General features: G+C 40.6%; 1 protein-coding gene and 1 pseudogene across 1 annotated transcript; one reads left to right on the plus strand and one right to left on the minus strand.

Annotated features, from left to right (window-relative positions):
- Positions 1-3356: 3356 nt before the first annotated feature.
- LOC137282806 (uncharacterized) lies at positions 3357-12192 on the minus strand. The gene is made up of 2 exons (XM_067814577.1): positions 12144-12192; positions 3357-9418 (listed from the first exon to the last, which is right to left on the minus strand). Exon 2 carries the CDS (start codon positions 9268-9270, stop codon positions 3391-3393), a length of 5880 nt encoding a protein of 1959 aa, XP_067670678.1. The 5' UTR covers positions 9271-9418; positions 12144-12192; the 3' UTR covers positions 3357-3390.
- Positions 12193-14321: 2129 nt separating this feature from the next.
- LOC137275455 (density-regulated protein homolog) lies at positions 14322-20840 on the plus strand (annotated as a pseudogene).
- Positions 20841-22616: the final 1776 nt, after the last annotated feature.

The raw sequence follows: 22616 nt of genomic DNA on the forward strand, positions 1-22616 counted from the left end.
AAGGGATAATCCCAGGTAGATTTTGGGGCTGTTGCAAAGAGGTGAACAGTCATGGACACAGCAATCAAACAATTGAGCAGACAGAAAATGTCACATAATGTTTGAAATTCAAGACAGTACCAGTCAGACGTGGCACAAAGCCACTAAGTGAAGCTGTGTTTTAAACACCGGTAACCTTTCTTAGTCGACTCATGAAAATCCATTTTGAATTGGTCATCAGATACCCATGCTTGTCTAAGAGTCCCCTTGTTTTGGTTTACTACAATTGTTGGTCCCGACTCGATAATTCACAGACCAACGCCATATAGCTGGAATACTGCCAAGTGCGGCGTTAAATAACAATCAATCAATCAAACTTTTCTTACCCAAAGGACAATCCATCAGTGACTGACTTTTTCATTAGGGGAACTATTTTGCCTTTCATTTAATTTATTACATCTAATTCTTTTATTTAAATCTTGGATATGCATTATTATTGTGCCCTGAAGTATTGAAGTAGGAAAGCTGAAAAGCACTAATTGCTGAATCCGTGTTACTATAATGGCTGCTGAACAGTTCTTTCACTTGTACTTTCCCAATTACACTGCTTTTCATTAAATCCACGACACAGAATTAATCATGGTATTTAATTAGCTATGCATCAATGTATTCAGCCCGTTCACTGCCGCTAATCATGTATTCATACAACACAGTAGAAGGGAATCGTGGCAATACAAATAGGTCTTTCCTCACAACTACCTGTAATAGTTCTCACCATTTCAGAATTTCTCCTGTCATTTGTGAATGAATAATATTTATATCATACAGTAACCCCGAATAATTGCTTCTGTGACTAGTAGACTGTTTGTTTCATAGTATATTTACAGGGTATGAAACAATGACTTGTGAACTTGAACGTGTTATCACATAGATCTTGAGACATAGATCCCCCGACTAACTTCAAAAAAATTATAGGGTTCATAACTTATAATTTTTCTCTTATGTTACTTAACATGAAGATTATTCTTTTTCTGTTCTTTATTGTCAAATACTGTTAGGGAAAATACCAGAATTTTAAAGGATGGAACTACACACGTCTGAGGACTGATTGCACTGGTGATAACTGTTCAGCAGCCAGTATGAAATTAACCTGATGATGACCTCATTGCTCATAACGACAAAAGATTGGCTTATTTCAGACCACATTATCCACCGGTTGTAATACCATAGCAGGATTTGTTGCCAACAACAACACAACACAAATTTTCATTGACAGTTTATTCACAACACTTCTTAAACTATGTAAAGTTAAATTAACAGTCTTTAAAGCTAGTCCAATTAAGGTTTTGTGAAACTTGCTTAAGTTTAAGAATAAGACAATCAGAAAAGGCAACACTTGCCACATGCATAACACTTATATAATAAACTTCATCTCATTTCCAAGAGAACCAGCATGGTTGACCAGCAATATTCATACCTGTGTATCAATATTTCCACTCAATATCTGCTGTCACAATGTTCAGTTTAGAATGTCCAGAAGAAAATAATTACTGTATCACAGATAATATGCAAAAAAACAAAACAAGTTCAGAAAAAACATATATAATCTCACCCACATGCCTCCTGATTTTGATTATAATTAATAAATATCCTAGGCTTGTCAACCCTTTATCAACGTGTGGTGATATAATTGATATCAGCAGATACGAGGGTGAGATTCTATTTAATATACAAAATAATTTTCCATTAGTTTTCAATGAAAAATCTACACCTCTGAACAGAGCACTAGCATTAGATTTGCAGTGCAGCAATGTCATAGCAATGTGACACCATCAAGTTCACTGTCATTGCATTGTGCAAAATCTACCGGTAAAGCGATATCTCCTAGGAAATATCATCTGATCTCACAAAAAAACGATATCTCCTGTGGAGCACAGTTTTGGATGATAAATCAATAGTTAATAAGCACTCTGGAAGTGAAATTAAGATTTTGGTGGCGGTGACCATGGCATGCAGACAATTCTATAGTTCATCCAATCAGCTCATTGCTGCCTGTAAGGGCCTACTCTACTTTTGGCACACTTGTTTCAATGTCGGTCAACAGTCATGGTTGCATTTGTTTTTGGGTGTTATGAAAGATTGGAGGAAAACACACAGAAGACAACATATTTATACAATCATGATAATTCCAACTAGGCATCAGCAGTAAAAAAAGATGTTAGTAAGAAGCCAAAACTTTTACATATTTATCCCTAATTATCCAAGTCTCCATGCCTTTCTGGCTTCTCATTTTGCAACACTTTACAAAAAATCATATATAAAAATGTTTATGAACCACTCCTTGCAAACTTTATTCCATGACATTGAAGTGTCAACTATGATCCGATTCAAGAAAAATATTCTTATGCAACCCTTCACCGCAAACACACATTACTTGATGCATTTGTCAGATACCATTTGATCTTCCAAGTCATTGCTATATGTATCTGAAAACTTACGATGAATTTCACTCTAAACAAAATAGTACATCAAATAAAATGAAATAAACATTGCCAATACACATAATTTTACCAGTCCAAATAAACCTGTAAACTTCATAATCTTTTTTACTTAAAATACAAATTGATCATAGTTGCAAACTGCAATTACTAGATAGTATTATGAGGGGGTAAGTGCAGTAGTTGAAACAGAGAAACAAAAGCATGTGCAGTACATGATCAGTGTTAACTCAGACGATCCAAGCTTGTTCTCAGTGTTTCATTTCATACGCATAGCCCAATGTCATACAAGCCAATACACAAGACCACATGTATCACATGTGCTTCATTGTGGAGCAAGACTAAAGTCGTGGAAACTCTGAAGACCTCTCCACACCCCACCATTGCATAACCTTAAACTGATTTGGGACCTAAACTGTGCACAGGATCAAACACCAACATACAGGAGTGTGCACAAAACAGAGTCAACTGTACAATTACAACTATGCAATTCCAAATGTGTTTATTACTCTTGGAATCACTATCAGATAGTAAACATCAAGGATAACAAATGCTGAACAACAACAAAAGATAACATATGCTGAACATTAAAAGAAATGCAAGTTTCCAAAAACTGACATCTCATACAAGTAAGCCGTCATGTTTATGTCTTCTACTTAACAAACTCACACAAGAAACGTTTTCTTTTGCTGTTCAGTACGTTCATGACAGTGAGACACTCTACAAAAATTAAATATGCATAATTCCAAACACAATATATCATTCATAGCATTTTTATGGTGAAAGAACATCTTTTCTGCCTTCATCCTCTTTCCTCCTGTCAAGTTCACATTCCTTAAGTTCCAGCCTCATTTGAACTAGAAACTTCTGTTGGTTGGTAAATCTTTTATAGGATCATGTTTTAGGAATGGGGTCAAAAATTATCAAAACAGCCACCATGTTTTTCACTCAAATGGTTGTAACATGCTCCAGATTCACGAAACCAGGCAAGGCACAACCAACAGAAGCTGCATTTGCAAGCTTTGCAGTGCATATTATTGCAACCTTCTGTTTTCTCTATTGGGGTCTTACAGTTTGGGCACTTCTTGGTTGTTTTGGCATGGGCTGCCAGCCAAGCTTCAAGGCTGCCTTCATCATCCTTGGCACTGTTGTACATGGCACACGTCAGTCCATCATGATACTGAATGTGGCACGAAGTGCATATTCTCACACTGCAGTCAGGGCACCTGAACACAGACCCCTTTGAGGTCACTCGGTACACCATGTCACAGTTTGGGGTCAAGCAGTACTTGAAGGTTTTGGTGTTTTTGCTTACAAAGGAACTCAAAGAGGCGCTAGCCAGATTTGCAGTAGTGAATGTTCCTTCTCGCACAAAATTGGACAAATCCTTCCATACAAATGGCTGACCACATCCATCATGCCCACAAACGCAGGGGAAGTCTCGACCAGTGACTGCAGTTTCCAGCTGTCTCCTGACACAGTCCAGGCAGTAGGCATGCCCACAACACTGCAGCCTGTACAATTCCTTTGGTTCTATTGGGCAGAAACAGACACAACAATCGGGCAGCTCCTCCTCCTCTGATGTTTTGACACCCTCCAGCAATTTAGATGAAATGTCATCTATGACCTTGACAGCTTTGCCAATATCTTCAGCTGATCCCACCAACTTTACAATCTGTCGCTTGAAGTTCAGGACAACTGATCTCAGACCAAAGTCCTTCTGTAGCTTCTCAAGTTCTACGCCATATTTATTCATCAATGTCTTCATCAACCCATTGGGTTTGTCTCTTCCCCTCAAGGGCACCTCCCTCATTTTGCCTTCGGACAGTTTCTGGAGATAATCATTGATTGAATCGCGCACTCTAGTGCATGCTTCCTGTTTCCCGCGGATTGAGAGTGTGAAGGTTCTACCATCAACTTGAATAAAAACATTCCATTTCCTTTCTATGTCTTTCAGAAAGTCTCTTCCAGCCCTGGTAAAGAGTTGACGCAAATTTGGATTTGCACCACATTCCAAAACATCTCCTTGTACAATGGTCTGAAGCTTAGCTCGAACCTTTGCCATTTCTATGGAGCTTGAGGCATGGATATCAAGGATGACAGTTCCGCCCTTCAGTGTCTTCGAAGTCACTCCAACTTCCGTGTAACCGAAGGTCAGGAATTCTTTCAAGTTTGCATCCAAGTCCTCTTTGATGGCTTCATAAACTTCTCTGTTTACATACAGTGATGACCTTATGTCTGGCTCCATAGTGACCACTCGGCCATTGATATAGAACTGCCTGGACAAACCTTGGCAAGCTGCTATTCCCTCATCTGAGTTGGTGAATGATGCAAATGCTAAGTAGTTGACACTTGTTGGAAATGGCTCTTTTACCTCCACATGGAATCTGTTGTCTGGCGAAAATGTTCTGAGCTGTGCCTGGAGATGAGTCTTGAAGGTATCCAGTTGATCTTTTGTAGTGGTTACCTTTTCTCTCACTACTGTTACCTTTCGAACTACGTCAGTCTCATCTTCATCATAGTTCAAAGAGGATAGAATTGCTTGTTTGATATCATCTTCGGTGATAGTTTGACTAAGATTTTTAAGATAAAGGCTCATTCCACGTTTCCTGTTAATATCAACATTTACACATTTACCTTTGATATTCAAAGGCCCTCTTTGCAAAATCTTTGGCATCATCTCTGGTTTAACATCAACAATCCCACATCCTTTAGATTCTCGTCTACACCACGTTATTTTGACCTTGAACTTAGAGTTTTGATAGCCTCGGCCATGTTTCTCTGGAGCAGCAACTTCTGATGAATCAGATTTTGTGTTCTCCACAGCTTGTTTTGCTGCTTCTGAAGATTCATATGTAATACAACCCCACCTCTCTCGAGGATTCTTGAATATCCTGTGGCTCTTTATCTTTCCAAAACAGCCAAATTTGTTCAATATACTATCTTCTGAAGAATTTTCATCAGGACGATCAACAAATATTGTTCTGTATTCATCTGCCATGAGGATGTCTTTCACATCGCCTCCTTTACCAAGTATCGCACGGACACCAGCATGCTCTTTAGACTGACCCAGTGGTACCTCCACATCTTCTCCTTCCAAATACGTTTTCATAGGTCCAGTCACCTCATTGAAAAGGTGAGATAATTTGCCAGTAGCATGATCAGAGCAAAATATCTTCAGTTCCCCTTTTTCCTTTGAAGCCTCAATGACAACCAGATGTGGTTTAACAAGATGTGACGTTTTTTCTTCAAACTGTTTTAGTTTTGTAAAACCAGGACCAACAAGCTTCCAGAAAAGAAATGATCCAACATGCTCAACATGCACAGGGAGGAGTTGTTTCTTTCTCATCTCTTCAAGATCTCTCTTTAGACGTCCAGATTCAATGGCTTCAACAACCCAGGATTCATCAACTGGTGTGAGTCCTGTTATGAAGTCTTTGGATGTCTTCATGGACTGCTCGAAGACAAGCCACTCAGGAACTAAGTTGAGTGGATTCAGAACTGATGAGGGATGAGCATGAACTTGTTGATCAAGTCTAGGGGTATAATATCCTGCCTTTGCAAGTCCAAGCGAATGAGAGATGTTGGATGTGAAGCTGTCAAAGAGTATTCTCTGAAGTTTCCCATCTGCTTCTTGTGGGTTTTTGAACTCATGTGTGACCTTTACTTTTGTCTCCTTCTTCAAAAGAGTCATCACCTCATTTACTGTCTCTCTGGCAATTCGCAGAGATTTGGAGTTTAGGCTGTTTGCAAAGCACCATTTGTTCTTCTGCTTTTCTGGCTCTTTGTTCCATTCTCTGTAGACATTCAGCAAAGTGAGACTATCACCACCATTGTGGCAGAACTGCATCTTCAGTTTGTCAGCTTTCTTCTTATTGTCGTCACTGCCCCCTCTGAAAAATATGGAGCTTCCAACATTACTCACAGCTGCAAGAACCACAGCATCAAAGAGAACATCTTCAGATCTTCCTTTCTGGGTAATAAGTCCAAGTCGAGGTTCTACAGGAAGCTTTGCTAGTTCTTTCCCTTCTTCTGTGATCTTATTGTCTTTGACTGCACCAAGTTCCTCAAGTGTAGTCATAGCTGCAGCTATTGCTGATTGCCCTGGTGATTGAACAAATTCATACTTAAGGGGATTAATTCCAAGCTCTGTCAGTTTCAGCATAGCCTGCCCAAGGTGAACTTTGAGTATCTCTGGCAGTGATACTGCTTCCATTTCACAATATGTCTCTTCACCGTAGAGTCTGTAACATTTCCCAGGACCTGTTCTTCCCGCTCGACCTTTCCTCTGATCTGCTGAGCTGCGACTAATGAGAACTACACTCAATATGCTCATGTTCCGACGAGGATCATAACGTTTCTCCTTTGCAAGGCCAGTATCAATTACATACTTAATTCCCGGAATGGTGATGGAAGTCTCTGCACTGTTTGTAGCAAAGACAATCTTTCGTATACCTGGAGCAGTGGCCTGAAACACTAACTGCTGCTCATCTGGTTGAATCTGACCATGAAGAACCAAACATTTGAAGTCAGTCCTTCCCTGCAGTCTGTTCTTGAGATCTTCACTGCACTTCTCGGTCTCTAAAGGAGATGTTACGAAGACCAGAATGTCACCTGGGGGATCCTTCGTGTGGACATGTACAGCCTTGTTGACAGCTTCTTCCTGATAGTTATCAGAATTCTTGCCCCCATCACCTTCAGCTAGGTACTCAATTTCAACGGGAAACATTCTGCCAGATACTCTCAAGACTGGGCAGTCACCAAAATATCTGACAAAGACATCAGGGTCAATAGTTGCTGATGTAATTATTGCCCTGAGATCAGGGCGCTGTTTCAAGCACATCTTCAGCATTCCAAGGAGTAGGTCAGTGTAGATGCTTCTCTCATGTGCCTCGTCTACTATAACACAGCTGTATGCAGACAAAGTTGGATCCTTCAGGCATTCATTCAGGAGGCAGTGATCAGTCATGTACAGGATCTTGGTAGCTCCTCCGCATTTGGAACGCATTCCTACTCTGTAACCTACTACATTGCCCACATTTGTTACCAGCTCAGAAGCAACATGGGTTGCTAGACTTATGGCTGCAACTTTCCTGGGCTGTGTGCACACAATTATACCATCTCTGCTGAAGCCAGCCTGATGGAGGTACTGTGTCATCTGTGTGCTTTTCCCACACCCAGTCTCGCCTAATATCACACAAACCTGGTTGTCCTGTACCGTTTTGATTATATCATTTCTTCTGGCATACATAGGCAGTGCTGAAGTAAGCCTACAAAGCTCGATACCAAAGTCTCTTCTTAGATCGCCAATGTGTTTAGCATAGGTATTATCTTTCCACAGTGAAACAAGTTTTGGCTCCAAGCCCTGCACAAACGTTATAAACTCTTCTTTCTGCAGTTTCAACTCTTCCAACTTATCCCTGAGAGCAGTCCTTTCATGCTGTATTGCGTCATATTCATCAATAGATACATGTGTGTTTGTGGAAAGTCTCTCAATATTCTTGGAAGTAACATTGATTTTATCCATATGATCACTCAAAGCTTTCGCTTCCCTTCTTTTAATAATGGTGAGATGCTGCTGAAATTCCGTTTCATCTCTCTTAGTAGGAAGATCCATTGCCTCATTCCTGTCTAGTGTGCAAACTAACTTTGTCTTTGATTCTCTGTTACTTAATTTCAGTAAATATCCAACTTTGTTTGCCACAGATTTACTTGGTGCTTCAACTGAAACTACAGTGTTGCTTCCAACATGCTCCATTTTCTCCACTTTTACTTCTTGGTCAGTCTGCATCCGTGCACGAAGGAAACCTTCAACATCATAGTTTGGGTCAAGTTTTTTATGGATTCTAACATACAGAATAACAGAAATCTGCTTTCCAACTTTATTTCTCAGGAACACATCAATCTCATCCGTGGGTTTGTTCTTTTTCTGGGCATTCCTCTTTGTACCTTTCTGTACCCCACCTTTCTGCTCCCCTTTCTGAGTAGCATCCAGTTTGTCTTCTCTGCCCACCAGGACATCTTTGATGGGTGTTTCTTCTGACACACGTCTGGTCTTTCTTCTGCTCTTGTCGACAGTATCTCTTCTTTCATACTGTGTTTGCTCGGGATGACTTTTTTGTGCCTCTCCTTTCTGATTAGCATCTAATTTGTTTTCGTTTCCCTCCAGCACATCTTTGGTGGGTGTTCTTTCTGACAAGCGCCTGGTCCTTGTTGTGGTCCTGGTGACACTACTTCCTCTTCCATGCTGTGTTTTCTCAGGAGGAACGTCTTGACTAATCTGTTGCTTTGAGGGAGTTTCGACTGTCTTGAAATTTGGGCTTTCTTTTGTGTCTTGTTTGTAATGGCTCTCTCTTGGCTTCTTCTGTCTTTCCTTGTCACCTTTTCTTGAAGAAATATCACCTTTTGATCTTTCATAAATTACACTCTCCCTTTCTGTGGGGGCCTGCCCGTTCTTGGTAGCCTCAATACGATGCAGAGACTGATCATCCACAACAGGAATGTCTTTCATTTCTTTAGAAGCGTCTGGTCGATCATCTTTTGGCTGATCTTTCTTCAGATTTGTTCTTGACTTTGAGACAGGTGTTCTACCTTTCCAATTCATCGCTGTCTCCTCATTATCAGATATGCCTCCATCACTGATGCTCTTTGAATGGTCCACTGGCAAATTACTTGGCAACACAGCAACTGAACCATCAGCAAGATCAGATCTAATACAGATTTGAGTTTTAATAGAACCATTTTCATCATCTGTCAGCCCTTCCTCATTGGATACTGGAGGGATGGCTGCCATCTTGGTGACAGCGAAAAACGTTGATGCTGCAACTGGTTTCCGTCTGCAAAGGCTTCAGAATATCTGTTCTACCTTGCACATCAAGATTCAGTTCAAAGCTACGCCTGCTCACCCCTTCATTGGTCTCTTCCTACACAAGCATTTCCATCTGAAAAAGAATAAATATATATGAAACAATGTACTTGATATCCAACTCACAAGGGGTTGTGCAGTAGCTTAGTCATTAAAACAAACCCTCATAAAACCGAACACATGGTTATAATTCCCCACATGGGTAAATTGTGTGAAGTCCATTTCTGGTGTCCCACATGACGATATTGCTAAAGGGGCCTTCACACGGCAAACTGAAGTTTGACAACACATGTTGTTGAAATTTTAAAACTTGTCAAACTCAGGCTTTCACAAGTCAAATACGTGTCAAGTTGTGTTGTCATTTGAGGGCGTTTGGTGGAAAAGTTGGTGAGGATAGTGACATACCCTATTTCTCAACAACACTTTGACAACTCTGAAATTGATGTTGGCGGTGAGTTGTTGGAATGTTCAGACTCTTAAACTCGAGTTTGACTAACATGTGTTGTTAAACTTTAGTTTGTCGTGTGTAGCTATAGGCTACTTAGAAATATCACAAAACTAAACACAGTCACTCCAAATCACAAATTTAACATCATTTATGGTGAAGCAGTATTGCATGTTAACATTCCATTATCATTCAGTCATTGTTTGGCTTGATTACATATCCTGATCCTGGACCTAGATGTTTTAAGCTCTCTTAGCGCTATGATAGCCGTACGTTAATGTTAATGTATGGCACTTACGACCACCTTAGCGTTAAGAGAGCTTCGAAAATCTAGCTCCTGATGTTTTGGTAATGTGTCTGAAGTTGTTACTCAGGTGGAAAGAGCGTACTTGAAGATGAAGATGCAGGCGTCAATAGATGACTCGTTGACACCCTCCCTGGTGTTTGGTATTATGAAAGATAAAATTGTTGATTGGTTGGCTGTCAGAATAATGGTTCTGAAAGAAATATCCCTTTTAAAATGTACAGTATCTTTTTGTAAGCACTATCACACTGGTATTACTATTGCTTTTGCCACATTTAGCAACATTCCAGCAATACAGTGCCAGGGGTGGGCTTGGCACACTGTACGGCCTAATAAGCAACGACCTACTACCCTGGAACATGAACACAAGAGCTCCTACCCTAGAACATCAACACACAACCTGCCACCCAAGAACATCAACACAGGACCTACTACTCTAGAACATGAACACAGGACCTACAACCCTAGAACATGAACACAGGGCCTACTACCTTAGAAAACGTGAACACTGGACCCACTACCTTAGAAAACATAAACACAGGACCTGCTACCACAGAACATCAACACAGCACCTAATACCCTAGAACATCAACACAGGACATCCTACCCTAGAACATCAACACAAGAGTTCCTACCCTAGACCATAAACACAGGGCCTACTACCCTAGAAAATCAACACAACACCTAATACCCTAGAACATCAACACAGGATCTACTACCTTAGAACAACAACACACCACCTAATACCCTACAACACGAACACAGCGCCTAATACACTAGAACATCAACACAGGACCTAATACCCTAGAACATCAACACAGGGCCTACTACCCTAAAACATGAAGGGTACAGGTCGTTCAGCTTGACCCGTGCCCACTTGCACAGAACAATCTGAGCATTACAGTTATTGTAAATCCTTAAGATCACGATCTTGGGTTTCAGCTACCATCACCACTCACTTGCACAGAGCGATTTTAGGCTAAGATCCTTCCAGGTTACAATCACATCTTACAATTGACACGGATCAATTTTTATCCTATCCAGATTATCCAGATTATCCTATCCACCCAACCTTAGTATCTCCTTATCTTATCCAAATAAAAAACCCTTGCCCCCTCCTAATATACCCCTTCTCACCCTATCCAAATAAAAAACCCTTGCCCCCTCCTAATATACCCCTTCTCACCGTATCCAAATAAAAAACTCTTGCCCCCTCCTAATATACACCTTCTTACCCTGTGGAAATAAAAGCCCTTGCCCCCCCCCCCCCCCCCCCCCCCCCCAACCAACACACACACACACCCTATCCTTATAAACACCCTTGCCCTCTCCTAGCATACACCTTCTTACCCTATCCTATGTTGCCAAAACAATAAGGCACACTTCAAAAAGAGAGTTATCGCCCCTCTGAACAAAACAGATAGTCCATTTCAGCGCATGCGCAAAACACGTAATCAGATCTACACCCAAAACACGGAAAGAGCACGGTTTTCCCGGACTGTTTCGATCTCGAGTTATCGTCCTAACATTATTACATGTACGCGTATGAATAGCACATCTGTTAGTGTGTATATTTATAGCAATGTTTAGACCAAAACCTCGTCGAAATTCTTTATTGGAGTCTCAAGCAAATACGACTGAGGCACGACAGCCCTGCAGTACATCTACTGAAGTACGATAATATTTTTCACCATTTAATATTGGCTCTCGGTTATGTACAGCTCCATGTGCTATTAAAGATATTTTCATGTTTGTGCAATCACATATTCTTTAAGTTATATCAACGAAGAAGCTGATGAAGTTTAACAACGCACAACCAGCACCAAGATATGACGGCAATACATGGTCACTGTCGGTCACCAACGTCTGATTGTCTCTGTGTTTCTCAGCTCCGTATTCAGACACGCCCCTGTCACCTCGCGAAAATAAGAAGGCTCGAAAAGGTTTAGTGACGGTCACTCGCGAAATTTAAAGGCGCGGAAATAAGACAGTTTAGAGTTTTAGTCCGATACAGGCTACCACACATGATCAAAAAATAAATGTGTAACTTACCTCCCACCTGTCATCAACGTCTGATTGACTCTGTGTTTCTCAACTGTATGCTGATTTTCAGGGAAATTTAGATCCCTGTGAGTGTCCATTGTGACAGACAGTGTGTTAGTGTTTACAAGATCAAAGGTGTCACTCTCATCTTATCTTTTTCGTGAAAATGTCTCCGTGAATTTGAGTTGTTTCAAAACAGAGACTAGAAATACTGTTTCATTTTGACTAGTTGTTGCAAAAAGTCATCTACCAGCGAATTATTGAGACCTCCCGCCTTACTTTCGGTTTGGACTTCCCAGAAAATCCGGAAAAAAAAGATCATGACAGAAGCTCCTGGGTATGATGGTATGCCCGTGGACGTGTTAAACAATGAACAGAGTCTTATGTTTTTACACAGAACTTTTAACTTGTGTTTTCTTACTGGTAAAGTTCCAGCTGGTTGATCCAGGGGAATCATTAACCCCATACCGAAGTCAGCAACAGAGGACCCACGTAGTCCACTCTCATATAGAGGTATAACGCTGGTCAACTCAACTTATAAGCTGTACTGTGGAGTTTTGAATGACTGACAGAACGTGTGGAAGATGCTAGTACTTTTTCCGATGAACAGAACGGTATTAGAAAGGGCAGATCAACTACAGAGCATGTTTCCACTCTCACAACGATTATTGAGACTCGTAAGAGCATTGGGAAACAGATGTTTGCTGCTTTTGTGGACTTTAAGAAGGCATTCGATTGTATTGATCGAAGTATTTTATTCACTTAACTGAGTGATCTCGGAATCCACGATAATATGTTTAATGCTACTGTGTCACTGTATCAGTATGTCCAGGCCTATGTGCGGATAAACGGGTTGAGTACGTCATGGTCTGGCGTCAATGGTGGTTTACGCCAGGGATGTCTGCTTTCTCCGCTGCTATTTAACCTGTACATCAACGATCTCATAACTACGTTGAATGCCTTGGAAGTTAGTGTTAGTGTTGACGATGAATGTATATGTGTTCTAGCCTGCAGGACCTGAATATACCTCTTCACGCACTTGGACAGTGGTGTAGTACAAACAGGATGTCGGTTAACCCCAGCAAGTCGAAGGTTGTTCATTTCCGGAGTCAGGCAGTGGAGAGAACCGATGCTTTATTCCAGTGTGACGAAGCGATTTTGGAAATCAGTGATAGTTATTGTTATCTTGGAGAACTATTAACGGAACATCTGGAATACACTCGGATGGGTAATACTGTAGCTAATGCGGCAAGTCGAGCTTTAGGACTTCTAATATCGAAGAGTAAGATCCAAGGAGGAATGGATTATAATACATTCACCAAGCTTTATGACTCCATGGTGTGGGCAACGATAACCTACGGAGCTGCGATATGGGGAGCTCATCACATTCCAGCCATTAATAGTGTTTACAACAGAGCCATGACATATTTTATGGGAGTGAGGAAGTCTACACCTAACAGCGCAATAGCGGGGGACATGGGATGGGAGCCACCGGTTGTGTGGCTATGGAGAAGTGAGACGGGACAGTATAAGCCAGTCTAAGTAAACTTATCCTGAGTACTTTTCGTTACACTCCACTACTGAGTCTAACAAAACCTTATGGGAGGTCGCGTCAGGTAACCTTTGAGATTGACCAATCAGAACACAGCTTACCAAATCGCAAAAGTGGACATTCGCACATACGTACCTTTTGAACTTTTTATCTCAAAAAGGTTGAAATCCGAACGGTTCCCGAATGCTATTTAGCGTACGCTCGCTTCCGGGTGATGCACACGGCGTACATACAACCATGACAACGGTGAGTAAAGAGTCGCTGACAATGGTGTTTTTGGCAATATTCAAAGATGTCATCTTGCGGAAATATTAGCTAATGGTAACCATGTCAACAGAAACCCCAAAGCCCATATACTGCAGGTCAAATACTTGTGTTACATGCGGATTTTTGCAGGTGGAGAGATCTGTTTCAGTGACCTGAATATTTTGAAAGTCCCTCCGATCCCTAAATAGTAGCCGTTTTCTGACTGGTTAAATCTGTTTAACCGTCAGGCGTTTTATTGGACGGTCATTGGTCGCTCAAAGGTTACCTGACGCGACCTTCTACTAGGTTTTCTTAGACTCAGTGGTGGAGTGTAACGAAATACACTGAGACTAAGTTTACTTAGACTGCAGTATAAGCGATCGTGCGACATGGACCCTGACAGACTGGCTTTTAAAGTGTTCAAGTGGGCGGATGTACTAGCATCATCGGGTAAACGGAACCGGAATCTTCGTGTCCACAAGAAGCTGCGAAGTTTACATTTAGACCATTTCTTATCTCTTAGAAACACGTTTTACGCTCCTCTTATCACAGACAAAGTCGCGGAGAAGATCATGTACAACTTTCTGCAGGAGTGGATGATGTCGGTCACACAGGAAGAAAGTAAAGATGGGACAGGAAAGAACAAGCTCCGACTCTATCGCCGTTTTAAGGCTAGTTTTAAAGCTGAACGTTACTTGCAGCTTCCCCTACCCGTTCTCACCGCCGTGCTCTAGCGTTATTCCGCTGTGGTGTGGCCCCGCTCTGTGTAGAGATAGTTTGCTACAGTAATGTGCCTTTGAGGGAAAGAGTATGTTTTAATTGTCAGGAATGCGTGGAAGATGAACACCATGTTTTATTTCACTGTCCTTTATATACAACTATTACTGATAAGCTTTTAAGTGTCTGTATGAATATCTGTGGTAATTTTCAAGTTTTAGATGATGCGGATAAGTTCGCTTTTATTATGTCCAATGATGATCTGTTGTTTTTAACGGCCGAAACCTGCAAACTCTTACTTGAAAAGCGCAAGTCTATTTTATACAATGCTTAGATTTATCTTTGTGATGTCACTTTTGTTTGTTCTACCTTTACTACTTTTATAGTCTCTCATATGGGTGGCTCGGTATGCATTTTATTATATCTGTATTTATGTATGCGTTTATGTTGTATACGAGGTGTGACTGAAATAAAGAAATATGTTTACAAGATCAAAGGTGTCACTCTCATCTTATCTTTTTCGTAAAAATGCTGCCGTGAATATTTGAGTTGTTTCAAAGCAGAGATTAGAAATACTATTTCATCTGAACTAGTAGTTGCAAAAAGGTCATCTACCGGCGAATTATAGAAACCTCACGTCTTACTTTCGGTTTGGACTTTCCTGGAAATCCGAAAATATGACTGCCATAATTGGTTTCTCTGTAAGCTTACTTGGAAACCACAGCCCCCTTCTGCGGGTCTGAAAATCAATAATCTACGTCCTGGTTTACTATTCAACCCCCTTACTATATACCATGCTATATACTAAGAAGGCTATAGAGAGGCTCAGTTTGTCGAGTCCTGTGACCCGCTATGGGATCCGATCGATGTTGGAAACTTACGAATTCTCACAGTGAGAAAGCGCCGGACGTTTTCACTTTCAAAATCATGTCGCAGAAGACCGGTTTAGATGAAATAGTTCATGAAAGGAGTCCGGTCGGTTTGTGCAGCGTACACCTCGGCCATTCATAGAATTCGTCTTCTGATAAAATTTATCCGTAAAGGTTTTAGCATGGTTAGAGACGTGCCCTACATTTGTCAATGGAAGTAGTATATTACGGGTCCTAAAAAGGCAGGTTTGGTTGAGGGAAGGCTAATAGAAATTGATTGGCCGATCCAAGTCACGTGATCACCGTCAAGCGCGCCGTAAATAGCCCGTCAAAGACGAAGAGGGAATAAAAAGTGCTTGTTTTTAATGCAGAAAACCTTTTATCAGAAAACAAGTGAAGGGTGATAAATTAATGAATGTATAGTGTGCTTCCCTGAATAGACAGACAGTATCCCACAGCCCAGTTTGAATTGAGCGCGCTTGACAACTCTGGTGTTCCTATCCTTTCAAATCACCCGCGCTCGCCAGGGCGAACGTCTTTCATTCACCCTTTGTAAAGAATTATTCTGCACTGTCCTGACTCGGAAAGCTAATGGTTCAAAATACACATGGATAAAAGCATATCTAGAAATCTGATGAAAACACCACCACGAAAGTCACATCATTTGGGAAAAGACAGCAACAAGAGTAATGTAGAGGCCAGGAATCTGCTAGCTGATGCAGCTCTGTCGTGCCCTGTTCCGATAGAGCACAGACTTAAAGGTCGCATGCAACGATAATCGGAACTTTGCAGATTCTGGTACCTTTCGGTGTGCATTTTCCGAAACAAATTATCAAAAATGCCAATTCAACCTATTAAGTTGGAAAAACGCGATGAAAAAAAAACCCCGCGAAATCGGAGTTCAAACGTTTCACTAAATTCACCCCAGCGCTGGGGGGAAAACTGGTTTCAATAGCTGTGCTGCGCTGCGTCCATAACGCATGCGCAGTGAATAGGTTCTTGGAGCTTGAAACAGTATGCATGCCCAGCGTCTGAGGTCGTGAGCAGTAGTCTAATCTTGGTTGTGTACACAAACAAGTACATAATCTACTCGTTACGTAAAAAACCTTGTTGATTGTGGTAAGCAGTCTCTGTCACAGAGAAAGCTCAATGTCTGGTTTATTCACACCTATGTCTGCCTGCCTGTCTGCTAAAGACAACATGTAATACACAGCTTCAATCATTGACCACGTGCAATTTGAACTTAACACCTATCAGACTATACGACATAAAGAAAATAAGATGATTTATGACTCGTGCACCCGAGTCCCGTGTCTGCCACATTATGTAACTAGGCACATGTGATACAAATGACACGTTTTCATGTCTATGGGTTGCACACAAACTACATCCATTTTTGTCTGATGCCTGGATCCGACGGAAACAGGTGCAAACTCTTGTCAGTTTCAAGTCCTGGTTTCCAGCAATGAAGTAGTTCACCATCTCCACTGAAATGATTCTTGATTGGATCGAACGCAACAGAGAACATGTATTTAAAAAGCCCAACATCTCTATATACGTTCTTTATGGATAACAACTTCTTCTAGTGTGTATGATTTTGTTTGACAACGGTATATGAATCCATACTTAAACGACGCATCAAGTACAATAAAAAAGTTGTTATGCATAAAGAATCTTATTTTCTTGTGACTTGCCATACTTCTAAAATGCCCATCAAACAGATAATCTTTCTGTACACACAATGAGCCCTCAGCGTATCAGCAAATGAACCAGCCATTCGGAAGCCGGGCGACTGGGTTCGGTCTCCCCCCACTTTCGAGGAAAGTAAGTCCAAGTTCGAAATATTGCACTTTTGAATCGCGATTGTACGCTTATAACTTTGCTCATTCGTTTTCACAAGCGGCAATGTACATTAAATGTCATGAATAACTGATGTGTTTTGTGTTTTTATTGTGTTTGATTTTGGTTGCATGTGCCCTTTAACCATTTATAAAGAATTATTCAATCCTGTGCAGACTTGCATAGCTGAACCCTATGTTTATGTGATATTTTATGCTAGCTTTTCCTTTTACCTTTGACGTTATGACAAACAGACCGCACGGTTTGACTTTGACCGTTTGGCTCTATTCCATATTTTAATACTTCCTTTAAATAAACAATATTTTGAAATGTTTACAGTAAAAAGAAATACACAGTTCACATTTTAGATGCTGATCTTGTTGAACAGGATTGGTCAAATGGTATACAAGGCCCTGCATCTTTTAACGAATATTTGAATCATTTAGACTTAACTCAGAGCCATTAAACTGCTCCTATGAGGTTTATATCTGAATCTTATTATTGAAATGGGCCTGTGGTATGGTTATGTGACCTTGACCCGGTGTTTGTTCCAGACAAAGATGAGGAGGAGGCGAAGGCAGGGGAAGAGGACGGGGAGAAGAAGAGACAGACTCGAGGGGGGAAAGGTATGATGAAGCCGAAGAAGAAGAACCACGGGGGATCAAGATGTGGACAGCAACAAGGGGCAAGAAGAAGGTCACCTGTGTGGCCGGCTTGACACCATGCGGTAAGGAGAATCAGCTAAAATATCATTGTAGAATTCGGCAGAATCAGTACCACTGGTTTGAGAGCATTGTTGACATAAAGACCATTGTTAATATAAAGCAGGGTTCATATCAACTTGAAAAATCCTAAAATTGGATTGCTACAAAAAGGCTCGAAATTCATTTTAGTCTTGAAAAGATCCTGAGTGCCAATGACTTGCCCTAAAAAGACCCTATATTTAGCAAAATTTGTCAAGTTGTGATATTACAGTAAACAAGATAAAATGCTTAATAAAAATATCTCGTAATTTATGTCTTTTGGGGAGGTGATGAGTTTAATGGGGAAGCGTGTACAGAACACGCACGCCCACGTCCCCAGAACAAAATGGGTGAAACTGTATGCATGTCAACCTTCTTATTATAAGGTACACCATATTCAGTCGATCCTTTACTGACTGAATGAAACTGTGAAGCTTTTATAATAATTATGTACACATGAGGATAGTAGGTGTAATACATTAACAAAGATGGACACTTTGCAAGGGGTGCAAGTAGGTCATTAGCGCTGTCTGGTATTAGCAGCGGACAAATAGAAGCCAGGAGTAGATTTGTCTTGATTGGAAAAAGCATTGATTAGTAACGTACAAAAGAGACAAGGGAGGTAATTAGCTCTGACTCGTGATAGGACATATGGAAGCTTATAAAGTTTGCAAAAGTATAGAAAGTCATATCTGATAATCAGAAATCAAAGGAAGGTCTCAAGCCAACAATGACTGTTTTAAAATCATAACTGATGAAACTGAAGTGTTTCTTGACTGTATTTTCACTTAGTCTTCAGAAACCAGTGTCCACAGTAATGCCTGAATTACCTCCTTTCAGACTGTTTCAAGCAAAACCAATGTCTGGTAAACACACACACTGTGTTTCACGCCATGTACCCTTATGGGGAATCGAACCTTGGTCTTAGGCATGACAAGCAAACAGACTACACCGGACTACCCCACAGCTCCTATTGTCCAAGGAAGGGTCACTAAACAAGACTACTGTTATGCAGGATAAAGCATTTTCTGGTTGCAGGTTCCAGTCCTCCATAGGAGTACAAAGTGCGAAGCCCATTTTTGCCACGACATCACTTAAGCAGCATGGAACCATACTCACTCACTCACCCACTCATACACGAAACATGTTCTTACGTCTTTGGACAGACATCGACCTGAAGGATGCCTGCAAGTTCTTTGCCACCAAGTTTTCCTGTGGGTCGTCAGTGATGGGCGAGGATGAGATAGTCATCCAAGGCGATGTCAAGGACGATCTGTGGGATATTATTCCAGAGAAATGGAAACAGGTAACACTGATGTTGGTGTTTGGTTTCGTAAGCATATTGATGTATTTATGTCCTGTGAAGATCCGGAGTAGAAATTTTCTTCTGCAACCCATGCTTCTCACAAGAGATGAGTGATGGATCAGGTGGCCAGACTCGTTGACTTGGTTGACACGTCATCATATCCCAAGTGTATAGAGCAATGCTCATACTGTTGACCACAGGATAGTATTATACAGATTCAATTATTTACAGACCACCTCCATATAGCTGGAATATTGTTGAGTTCAGCTCTATAATTCAAAATCAAATGTCTTTTGTGTGAAGGGCCACAGGGCCATTCACATGAAGTGTATTGGCACAGCAAAGGATCATTGTAAAGAAAGAATCACACTTCATTTCAACCCGTTTCTGCTCCTAAAGGCATAATTCTTGATAGTTTATGGTTGCCTTAAGGTGATTAAATTATTACACTGAAGATGTGACTCAGTAATTAATTGGTATGTATGGGTTCCAATTTTCTTCTGCAACCTATGCTTGTCACAAGAGGTGGGTGATGGATCAGGTGGTCAGACTCGTTGACTTGGTTGACACGTCATCATATCCCAGTTGTGTAGAGCAATGCTTATTACTGTTGATCACTGGATTATATTGTACTGATTTGATTATTTGCTGACCACTTCCATATATCTGGAATATTGTTGAGTTCAGCTCTAAAATTCAAAATCGATTTTTTTTTAATGTGAAAGGCCGCCGCACCAAATACATGAAGTGCGTTGGCACAGCATAGGATCATGGTAAAGAAACATTCACATTTCGTTTCAACCCGTTTCTGCTCCTAAAGGCACAATTCCTGATAGTTTGTACTTGCCTTAAGCTGAATAATTGTTACACTGAAGGTGTGACTCAGTATTCACGTGGTATGTATGGGTTCAAATGTTCTTTAAGGGTAGACATCTGAGGTTAAATGGTACAGATCTTCAATATTTTTTAAGCTTCATCAATGCTGGTTCTTGGTTTCTTGAACACTTACAATTATCAAGATATGGCTGAAATATTGCTGATTTGACATAAAATTTTAACCCACTCATGAGCACTGCTCCAGTCATGTAGATACTCATGTATTGATAGGTGTCAAAGAATGGGCATTAAAGTTCACTGAGAGTCCTTATGATCTATTTGGTCACATCCGTAACATATGATGTGAATCTAGTGGTGAGATCATAACGAAAATGATTGATAGAATGTTGCGTATTATATCATCCACTTGAAAATTTACCGACCACTGTGATATAGTCTGTGGTCTGATGCAGAATGAATTAATTACGGACAACTATCACAGTTACAAGGGGCTAAACCTATATCATAGTCTTCATCCCTGTGAATGACGTATCTTGATTGTCTTTTTCTCAACAGGTTGATGAGGACGGTATAGATGACAAGGGAGATAAAAAATGATGGATGAACATTGTCAGCACTCTTCACTATATGTAAATAAATTTTGCGGACAAACACCATAATGTTCTTTTGTAGTTTGTGTGTTGTTTTTAAGTAGTTTGCCTACAGAGAGTCACTCCAAGGCTAACCTGTGAAGGTCCGGGGTAGAATAGGCCTTCAGCAATCCATGCTTGCCACAGAAGGTGACTATGATTGTAGAAAGAGGCGACTAACGGACCAGGCTCACTTGGTTGACACACATTATTGGTTCCTAGCTGCGCAGTTCGATGCTCATGCTGTCACCCACTGGATTGTCTGGTCCAGACTTAATTATTTACAGATAGCTGCAATATTGCTGATGCGTAAAACTAAACTCACTCACTCACTGCAATTCTACAGAGGTGCACTATGGTACTAACACATAAAACTCCTCTGTATGTCCACTAACACAACCAGGTGGTCAGACTCGCTGATTATGTTGACACACTTCATCAAATCCCAGTAAAATAGATTACTGCTCATGATGTTGATCACTGGATTTTCTGGTCCACACACGATTATCAACACTGCCACCATAGAGCTAAAGTATTGCTGAGTGCGGCAAATCTATTTTACACAATCAAGGGATAATCCCAGGTAGATTTTGGGGCTGTTGCAAAGAGGTGAACAGTCATGAACACAGCAATCAAACAATTGAACAGACAGAAAATGTCACATAATGTTTGAAATTCAAGACAGTACCAGTCAGACGTGGCACAAAGCCACTAAGTGAAACTGTGTTTTAAACACCGGTAACCTTTCTTAGCCGACTCATGAAAATCCATTTTGAATTGGTCATCAGATACCCATGCTTGTCTAAGAGTCCCCTTGTTTTGGTTTACCACAATTGTTGGTTCCGACTCGATAATTCACAGACCAACGCCATATAGCTGGAATACTGCCAAGTGCGGCGTTAAATAACAATCAATCAATCAAACTTTTCTTACCCAAAGGACAATCCATCAGTGACTGACTTTTTCATTAGGGGAACTATTTTGCCTTTCATTTAATTTATTACATCTAATTCTTTTATTTAAATCTTGGATATGCATTATTATTGTGCCCTGAAGTATTGAAGTAGGAAAGCTGAAAAGCACTAATTGCTGAATCCGTGTTACTATAATGGCTGCTGAACAGTTCTTTCACTGGTACTTTCCCAATTACACTGCTTTTCATTAAATCCACGACACAGAATTAATCATGGTATTTAATTAGCTATGCATCAATGTATTCAGCCCGTTCACTGCCGCTAATCATGTATTCATACAACACAGTAGAAGGGAATCGTGGCAATACAAATAGGTCTTTCCTCACAACTACCTGTAATAGTTCTCACCATTTCAGAATTTCTCCTGTCATTTGTGAATGAATAATATTTATATCATACAGTAACCCCGAATAATTGCTTCTGTGACTAGTAGACTGTTTGTTTCATAGTATATTTACAGGGTATGAAACAATGACTTGTGAACTTGAACGTGTTATCACATAGATCTTGAGACATAGATCCCCCGACTAACTTCAAAACAATTATAGGGTTCATAACTTACAATTTTTCTCTTATGTTACTTAACATGAAGATTATTCTTTTTCTGTTCTTTATTGTCAAATACTGTTAGGGAAAATACCAGAATTTTAAAGGATGGAACTACACACGTCTGAGGACTGATTGCACTGGTGATAACTGTTGAGCAGCCAGTATGAAATTAACCTGATGATGACCTCATTGCTCATAACGACAAAAGATTGGCTTATTTC

Source organism: Haliotis asinina, chromosome 1 (genome assembly GCF_037392515.1).
Source record: "Haliotis asinina isolate JCU_RB_2024 chromosome 1, JCU_Hal_asi_v2, whole genome shotgun sequence".
Classification (NCBI taxonomy): Eukaryota; Metazoa; Mollusca; class Gastropoda; order Lepetellida; family Haliotidae; genus Haliotis; species Haliotis asinina.